Raw genomic sequence first — 9,912 nt, 5'->3', positions numbered from 1 at the left:
AGTCTAAATGAGATGATGCTTATAAGCATCTAACAAAACCCGGCACATAATCAATGTTCAACAAGTTATTATTACTCTGGAATTCTATAAATTACCTCTGTACTTCCTCCCTTGTCACCCTGAACTTAGTGAAGTTTCCTCCACTTGGTTTTGCTCTTCAACTCGGACCCCGAAAACGCTCTAAACGCTGGCGGAAGTCACGCTGAGCTGGGCTAGACGCTCAACCCCAGTCTCTTCCCCGAAACCGCGGTGCTCCCACTTCCTGCAGTCCGAGGTTCCGACTCGACGCCAGCTCCGCGAGCAATGGTTCCGCCCTGCGCCCTGCCCCTTCCATGACAACTCCAGCCCTAGCTGCCTGGCTTCTCTTGAGCCCAACCGGCATCCGTCGCGGTTGGACGTGGGCTTGGCGGAATGGGGCGGGACTTCCAGTAGGAGGCGGCAAGTTTGAAAAGTGACAACGGTTGATGTTTGCTGATTTTTGACTTTGCTTGTAGCTGCTCCCCGAACTCGCCGTCTTCCTGTCGGCGGCCGGCACTGTAGGTGAGCGCCAGAGGACGGAGGAAGGAAACCTGTGGACGCCTTCTCCATCCCAAGGCGCGGGCAGGTGTCGGGACGCTGGGCCTGGCGGTGTTTTCGTCGTGCTCAGCGGTGGGAGGAGGCGGAAGAAACCAGCGCCTGGGAGGTGAGGGGCGGGCCCATCGTTACTTTTTATTTGATTTTAGTCCCAGAAACAACCAGAGCTCAGTTCCTACTAAGCTAATGGATGTTTTCTGGTGCAGCATAGACCGAAGAAGACGAGCTTGAGCTGAAATTGTTCAATTTAGGCATACATTTATGTGTGATTTTTGGAAAGGTGGTGGTAATGTGGCTTATTTGGCTGCAGATGCTTGTCAGCTTTTTACACATGTCCGTTGCCAAACGTTTCTTAACCAAATCCAAAACCATGAATGAAAAGGCAAAAATATCACACCTAATCCAAAATTCAAAGGAAGAGAGCAGCGTATATATAGCACCACGCATGCGTAACGCGATCATTTTTTTCCCTTTGAAAGTTCAAGGAACGTTTTACTTAATTCATTGAAGCTGGGAGCCATTTCTGTTTATTTTTGTTTAATCTCTGCCTCTTGGAACTGTGATATCCACAAATAGTTTATTTTAACAAAACGAAGTGTGTAAAATTTAACAGTACTTTTAGTACCTACTCACTCTGCTCAGCATCGTGGTGCTGCAAATAAATGAGAAACCAGAGGAGTAAATAGCAGTTAATCTCTGCTACTCGTTAGACAGAGTATTACTGCATCTATATTAAGTCATTTATATACTTTATCCCACCTAGGAGTTCAAACTATGTAGTTGGAAAGTGTCTTCATCTCTCGTTAATGAATAAATTGTAACTGAAATTGTACTTCGAAAGAATGACAGAATTTGGATATTGGAGGAGGTTCCAAAAGGAAATACTGGAAGTTTGGGAAAGTTAGGAGACTAACTTGGAGCAGAAATTTCATTCAATTATTAAAGAGTTTAGAAGCCTAGCAGAAAAATTTGAATTTGATGTGGTGGGTAAGGTGAGTAATTGAAGTATTTTCATACAAATATTATATGATGCATTAAGTGTTTTTATAAGGATTAATCTGATAGCAGAATGCCAAACATTAGAGAAGAGAGGAACGAGTGATAATAATTATGAAGATACTTTACACCTACGCTTTCTATTGCAATACTCTCTAATTCAGATGCAGCTTTTTTGGAAAAGTGACTTTTTCTGAAGTCTTTCTTTGGTCCAGTCCTTTTATGAACAGTTTTTAAGTCTGTGACTTAGATGAAAATGTAGAATGCATATTTATGCTGAAGGGAACATCTAATATGTGATGCATCAGAATCTGGATTCCAAAAGATCCCAGCTCTGTGGCCTGGCAAGGTGGCTCATGCTTGTATCCCAGCATTTTGGGAGGTTGAGATGGGAGGATCACTTGAGCCCAGAAGTTCAAGACCAGACTGGGCAACATAGTGAGACCCCATCTCCACACACACACAAATTAACAGGGCGTGGTGATATGTGCCTGCTGTAGTCCTGGCTACTTGGGAGGCTGAGGCAGGAGGATAGCTTGAGCCTGGGAGGTCGAGGCTGCAGTGAGCTGTGATTGTGCCACACTGCACTCCAGCCTGGGTGACAAACTGAGACCCTGCCTCAAAGAAAAAAAATAGACAAAAGGTCCTAGCTCTAAAAGGAAAGCTTGCAATCATGAAATTTAATGGTAGAAAGTACAAATCCTTGCTTAAGTTTCAAATAATCAATTTATACAACAAGAACACAAGTGACACAGCAGATGTGACCAAAAAAAGAGAGAGGAAAAGGGGGGAAAAAAGAACAGGGAGAAGCCGTCTTGATACAAGATGGTCATGATGAAGTTCTTGGAGTTTCAGTTGATCAGTAAGTGCTACAGCAGAGGCCATTAATACTGTGCCCTAGACAGACCATATCTGGAGTGTCGTGTTCAGTTTGGGCACTACATTTTAAGAAGACATTTACAAAATAGTGTGTGTTAGAGGAAGATGAATAAGATGGTAGTTTCTAAAACAATGTCATATAAGGAGTATTTTAAAGTTACATATAGCCATACATAAAGAAATTATACTTACTTTAAAGAAGAGAGGGCTTAGCAGAAGCGTAATAGCTTTCTTCATGTTTTTGAAAATGGTGTCATGTAAACAGAGATTAATAGATTATCTTATTTAGTTGCAGTGACTGTACATAGGACCAGGAGGTAAAATTACAACAAAACATATTTCCACACACTATGAGGAAGAGTTATTTAATTTGGAACCATAACAAAGTGGGAAAAAGTTGCATTGAGAGTGAATTCTGTGATATTGTCACAAGTTGTTCAAGTTGAATTGAGAAGTTATTTGTTAATTGTTGCTTAGAATGGCTTCCATTTATTAGAGGTTAGGCAAGTTGCCAAAGCTCCCCTTTTTAACCCTAAAATTCTAAAAAAATTAGGAGCCTAAAGAAATAGATTCTCAGAATTGTGGGCCATTTCAATTTGTTTGCAAAATTGAATATATTCACATTGGGTCTCCGAGATCATTTTGCTTCACTGGAGAGTAGGGGATCTGAAGGTAACACAACAGGTATTTAAGGGAGTGGCTGAGAGTAATAGCAGTGGCTGCTATTGCTGCTCATTTCCCTCTTGCTGTTACTACTGCTATTTTTGTGATTACAGGGAGAGGTATGAAGAAAATGAAAAGATCCTAGCTTACTGGAATCTCACAATGTGGTGTCAGAGTTCTTTAAACATAATTCCAGTATATTGCAACAAGTATTATAATGGGTAAATGCAGGGCTCTAGGACAAGGTTTCTTTTCTTTCTTTCTTTCTTTTTTTTTTTTTTTTTTTTGACACAGGGTCTCTGTCACCCAGGCTGGAGTGCAGTGATGCGATCTCAGTTCACTGCAACCTCTGCTTCCCAGGCTCAAGTGATCCTCCCACCTCAGCCTCCCAAGTAGCTGGGACTACAGGCATAGGCCACCATGCCTGGCTAATTTTTACGTGTTTTGTAGAGATGGGGTTTCATCGTGTTGCCCAGGCTGGTCTTAAACTCCTGGGCTCAAGCGATCCACATGCTTTGGCTTCCCAAAGTGCTGAGATTACAGGTACAAGGTTTTTTAACATCAGCATTTACTGACCTTTTGAACTGGATAATTCTTTGCTGTGGGGGGCCATCCTATACATCATAGGATGTTTGGCAGCATCCATAGTCTTTATCCACTAGATTCTAGTTGCACCCACACTCCTGTGCTGACAACCAAAAGTGTCTCCAGCCATTGCCAGATGTGCCCTTGGGGATAAAGTTAGAGAACTACTACTCTAGGGGGACACAGGTAGGAATAACTCACTACGTGAAGACATTAGGAGAAATAGTTTTTCGTTTTCTTAAAGTTCTCACTCTGGTGATAGGATTTCCTACTAATTATATCATCTATTCTTACTCAGTTTTTTTTCTCTCTTCTATTTGCATCTACAACCTTATTAGCCATCTCACTATGTATGTATTGAATAGGATGTCAAAACTGAATACAATTTTTTATGCCCTATATTATTGTTGCTTATATATAGCTTCTGCTGATGATGTTGCCTATATGCCTTGCTTTGAGAATTAATTATTATGATTGGTCTTGTTAAGCTCCCTGGCCCTCAAATGTAAAAGAGAAGCATGTGGTTTCTCATCTATTATTCAACCAAAGTCCTCCTTCCCAAATGTGTTGTTCTCTTCCTACAAAAGAACAACACTAGGAAAATTAGCAGAAAATAACTGTGTCACCTTAGAATAAAAGTAATTTTAGGATACGTATATAAATGCTTATCTTTATCTTACTAAGATATTTGGTGATAGTTAACACTACTATGAATAGTTCAACTTTGGCTCGTTCATTTTGTCCTTATGTTTATTAGTTTCCAGATAATGAGAACTACTGATCATGTGGTATTTCTAATTTTTTTTTCTTCCTTCAGATTAACAGGAAACTTCCAAGATGGAAACTTTGTCTTTCCCCAGATATAATGTAGCTGAGATTGTGATTCATATTCGCAATAAGATCTTAACAGGAGCTGATGGTAAAAACCTCACCAAGAATGATCTTTATCCAAATCCAAAGGTAAAAGGTGGTTATGTTTGCATGTGGATAATGGTATTTAAGGAAAAAGTAAGCTACTAGGTCTATTGTGTGGCAAGAAAGGGATATGGCCTCCTATTTGATGGAGACCAGTCATTTTTATCGAGAGAGAATCTCTCACCTAGCATAATTTAAAAATAACACTAAGTTCAGCATTAGGAGATATACCTAATGCTAAATGACGAGTTAATGGGTGCAGGAAATCAACATGGCACATGGATACATATGTAACAAACCTGCACATTGTGCACATGTACCCTAAAACCTAAAGTATAATAAAAATAAAAAAATAAAAAAAAAAATAACACTAAGTTTATATGTGTGGTGACTTCTACATTCCCATTAGGATTCAATTCTTTAATATAGTCGTTTTCTTAAAAAAAAAAAAAAGCTTCTAAACCATATTAAAGTATATTAAATTTTTTATTATTATTATTGGAATGGTGGTCTCAGAGTATCATTTATTGGTAGGGCTTGAAGGAACTTATTCCAAGTGGTTTTCAACCACAAAAAATGCTTAGAAATAATCCTCTTTGGAATCTTACAGATTAATTTTCATGCATTATGCCCCAGGGGGAATTGACTTGTTTTGACAGGTATTGTTTTTTATATCTTTAGTTATTAAATACAAAATGAACTATTTATATGTCACAGAAAATCCCAAAGTCTCCTTCCAGTTTCTTGTGTTGGACTTGAAGTGATAACATAGTAAAACCTGGTTTAATGATGTAGAACTCAAACTTTCTGATCTCACTACCCCCTTTGATTCTTGAAAATGGAAGAAATACTCTTGGAATAACTGATGTCTTCAAACTGAGTAAATTCAGCTTTCTTAAAAGGTTACCACATTTTCCCTATATTTCCCGTCTTACTGCTCACCCAATAAACTTGTATTAATATATGCATCAGAACAGATTCACAGTCCAGCATTTAGGAACTGCTGTTTTAGAAGATCCAGTTTTTAAAATTCTATATAACCCTATTACATTTATACCTCCTGATCAAGGGTTCCCTTAAACTTTAAATCTTAGGAAACCTTAATATCTATGGCAGCAAACCAGGTTTCCTGTGTTCTTTAAAACACACCCACACACACACACACACACACACACACATTTTCAATGTGCCATTATTTCTGCCACATGCCTGACAGCCTGTTCTGAAAGACTAACTCTTCTTCCATTTCCTAAGGTGGATGGGTTGCTTGGATTGGATTTGGATATACTTGCTCTCATTCTTAAACAGCTGATCCCATTGACCACTTATATATGAGCAAACTAAGCATCATAAGGTGTTTTAAAATTTGGAAAAATTAAGGAATATTTCAAGGGAAATGGAATAATTTTGTTGCCTTTTTCTTCTTTGCTTTCATTGATTATAATATTGTATGGTAATGATGATAGTGACGTAGCTTTAGAGTTATGCATCGGAGTATTCAAAGTTGTTTTTTGCTGTAGCCTGAAGTCTTGCACATGATCTACATGAGAGCCTTACAAATAGTATATGGAATTCGACTGGAACATTTTTACATGGTGAGTTTAAGATGAGGCAAAATTATGTTTTTGTTTGTTTGTTTGTTTTTTGTTTTTTGCTGCAGTTCTGCTTACAATGCATACTGGCTTTTAGGATAGGAAGTTCTTGACTTTATTTTTAACAAATTCAAAGACATATAAAATTAGTGTCACTTACAATGGGATCTTATGCATAATAATGGTTTATATCCATAGCTTTAGTAAGATGAAAACCATAGTAAAAGACTTAAATGACACAGATCATTGATGCTATGCAGTTGTTATAGATTTATAAGTTTTCAGAGACTACAATAAACAATAGCTAAGTCTTCATATTGTTCTCTTCTCAGGAAGAACTCCCAAATTAGAGTAGAAGATACGCAGTAAGATCGAAACAATTGAAATGAAGCAACTGAGCTTTTAGCAAATTAAGTATTTGCATAGTACCTGATATTTAGTAAATGCTAACCTTATTCCATTTTTAAAATTCATTTAAAAATCTTTATTAAGCACCTACTATGAACCTAGCATTAATAATGATGAAAACTCTGTATTTATACTAGGATATGTATTAAGGTTTTTAATTTAATGATAATAAGTTAATATATTTTGATCTTGGTTGAAGATTTTTTTCATTTTGTCTAATCAATGTGTAATGTTGATTTTGTGGTTTATTGCATTTAGATGCCAGTGAACTCTGAAGTCATGTATCCACATTTAATGGAAGGCTTCTTACCATTCAGCAATTTAGTTACTCATCTGTGAGTAAAGAGTGATTTTATTGTCTTAGTTTACATTCATATTTGTATTACATTAAGTTTTCTTAATGACATGGTTTTCTTTGGTAAGGAATACCTACTATGTTCCTCTTCATTTCATCCCATATACATTCAAACTTTCAAAATTGTAGACTGCCACCAAACAGAACTGCCTCCAACTGTGCCACTTCCTGAGCATATTTTCAATTGAACTTCTAAGATACTGTAAGTCTAAATTGTTTACCGTCTTTGTGAAGAGGTTTGAGTTCTGAAAAGAGTCTTAGTGTCACCAAGTTTATGTACTATTTATCAGAATCTATAACTATACTTTAGTATTGCATGACTATGTGATTAATACACAGAAAAAATAGATTTCAGTGCTATAGGGTTATACATTATAGTAGAATTCTGGCTTCGTCCACTGACCTTAAGAAATACATCCAGAATCTTTTTCTGAAAATAAGATGTTTATATCCTATAGCTTAGTATTTAGTGTGCAAAATACTTTTCAATAGTCTTTTTGTACTTCATCTTCAAGGGACTCATTTTTGCCTATCTGCCGGGTGAATGACTTTGAGACTGCTGATATTCTATGTCCAAGTAAGTGAGAATTTAAAACAATTTTAATGTCTGGCTTCAATCTACCATTTCACCTTTCCATCAGTAAATGTAAAAAAAAAAAAAAAAAAAAAAAAGGAAAAAAACAACTTCAAGGAAATTAGCTTTAAAAAGTATATCCCATTTTTAAGTATGAATTTTTAATATCTTGTTGGATTTCTTTTTTTCCTTTTGAGAGCCACAGAAAAGCTGTTTTTCTGATTTTTTTTAAAACTCCTTCCATTTAAAAAGTGTTCTATAAATTTGGGAATGTGAGTACAAATAATAAGTATGATTTTGCATAGTGGATTCATCATACCAATTTTATCAAATGTAACAATTACTATTTACCATATAGAAATTATCTTTTATCATTAAAAGAATAGTCATAATGTTATATTAGAATGTAAAATTCTAGCTTTAATTGTCCTTTAATTCGACTTTGATATTTATCCATCATGTTATTGTAAGTTAAGAGATTTGGTGTGTGTATTAGGCTATTCTTGCATTGCTATAAAGAAATACCTGAGGCTGGGTAATTTATAAAGAAAAGGGATTTAATTGGCTCACAGTTGTGCAGGCTATACAGGAAGCATGATGCTGGCTTCTGCTTGCTTTTGGGGAGGCCTCTGAAAGCTTAGTCATGACAGAAGGCAAATGGGGAGCAGATATGTCACATAGCCAGAGTGAGCAAAAGCACAAGGGAGAAGGTGCCACACACTTTTAAGTGACCAGATCTTGTGAGAACTCACTCACTATAGACAGGACAGCATCAACCATACTCTTAACTTTACAATCCAGCAATCATGCTCGTTGGTATTTACCCAAATGAATCGAAAGCTTATATTCACACAAAAACTTACACACAGATGTTTAGAGCAACTTTATTCATAATTACCAGAACTTGAAAGTAGCCTAGGTGAATGAATAAACTGTAGTACATCTAGAGAATAGAAGTTATTCAACACTACAAGGAAATTAGCTAGCAAGCTATGAGAAGACATAGAGGAACATTAAATGCATATTATTAAGTGAAAGAAGCCAGTCTGCAAAGCCTACACAGCTGTATATCATTCTGGAAAGGGCAATATTGTGGAGACAGTGAAAAGATCAGTGGAAACCACTGGTTAGGGATGAGGGAGAGATGAATAGGATCCCTTTAGCACTAAGGATTTTTAGGGCAGTAACAATACTCTGTATGCTACTCTAATTGTAAACACATGTCATTATGCATGTGTCGAAACTCAGAATGTACAGTACCAGGAGTGAACTCTAATGTAAACTGTGGATTTGGGATGATAATGATGTGTCAGTGCAAGTTCATCAGTTGTAACAAATATACCACTCAGGTGAAGGAAGTTGGTGGAGAGGAGTTTGTACATGTGTGGGTACCCAAGGTATATGGGAACTATCTACTTCCTGTTTAGATTTACTTTGAACTTAAAACTCCTTTCAAAAAGGAAGTCTATTAAAAATTAATTGACTGTATATTTATATGTGTCTATTTTTGAGCTCGCTATTCTACTCCATTGATCTGTATGTCTATCTTTATGTCAAGCAGTACTTTGATTACTTTAGCTTTACAGTAAGTCTTGAAATCAGTGTTATTCCTCTTTCTTCATCTTTTTCAAGATTATTTTGGCTATTCTGGTCCTTTGCATCTCTATATGTATTTTAGTATTTCCAGCTTGTCACTTTCTACCCTTCTTCCCCTGAAAAAGCCATTTTGATTGAGATTACTTTGAATGTATTGTTCATTTGGGGGATATTTGACAATTTAATAATATTGGGTCTTCTGATCCATAGGCGTGCTATATCTCTGCATTTATTAATGCTGTTAAATTTCTTATAATGATGTTCTGTAAATTTCAGAGTGCAGGCCTTGTATAATAAGTTTTGTTAAATTAATGCCTAAATCAAATTTTTAGTGGTTCTGTAAATTTAAGTTTTCTGATTAGTCATTGTTAGTGTAGACAAGTACAATTGATTTTTATATATTGACTTTGCTAAAATCACTTATTATTTGAGTAGATTTTTTTTGTAGATTCCTTAGGATTTTCCTTATTGACAATTCTCAATCTTTGAGAACAAAATTTTTTTCTAATCTAGATGCCTTTTATTCTTTTTTTTTTTTTTTTTTTGCATTTCTGCACTGGCTAGGACTTTTAGTATAACATTGAATTGAAATAATGAGAGCAGTCATCATTACCTTGTTTCTGATCTTAGGGGGAAACCATTTAGTCTTTCATTATTAAGTATTAGTTGTAGGATTTTTCTTAGATGTTTTTTATCAGAATGTACAACTTTTACTTTATTTCACTGAGAGTTTTTATCATGAAGGGTATTAAATGCCTTTTCGGCCTCTAGTGAGA

At 36.2% G+C, this 9,912-nt stretch overlaps 1 protein-coding gene across 2 annotated transcripts in view; it reads left to right on the top strand.

The window, feature by feature from the left end:
* The first annotated feature begins 427 nt into the window (after nt 1–427).
* NUF2 (NUF2 component of NDC80 kinetochore complex) overlaps nt 428–9,912 on the top strand; it is a 34,003-nt gene continuing 24,518 nt past the window's right edge. Inside the window, exons 1-5 of one of the 2 annotated variants that reach the window (XM_003258788.2) lie at nt 428–682; nt 4,514–4,656; nt 6,132–6,206; nt 6,870–6,946; nt 7,482–7,543. In XM_003258788.2, the coding sequence (XP_003258836.1) occupies nt 4,534–4,656; nt 6,132–6,206; nt 6,870–6,946; nt 7,482–7,543 (337 nt within the window). In that variant the 5' untranslated portion in view covers nt 428–682; nt 4,514–4,533. The remainder of the gene's footprint in view (nt 683–4,513; nt 4,657–6,131; nt 6,207–6,869; nt 6,947–7,481; nt 7,544–9,912) is intronic. The other variant, XM_003258789.4, reaches the window with a different exon arrangement.

Source organism: Nomascus leucogenys, chromosome 12 (genome assembly GCF_006542625.1).
Source record: "Nomascus leucogenys isolate Asia chromosome 12, Asia_NLE_v1, whole genome shotgun sequence".
NCBI lineage: Eukaryota > Metazoa > Chordata > Mammalia > Primates > Hylobatidae > Nomascus > Nomascus leucogenys.
Note: the sequence above shows the minus strand (reverse complement) of the source record. Positions and strands in the feature narration are given on the sequence as shown.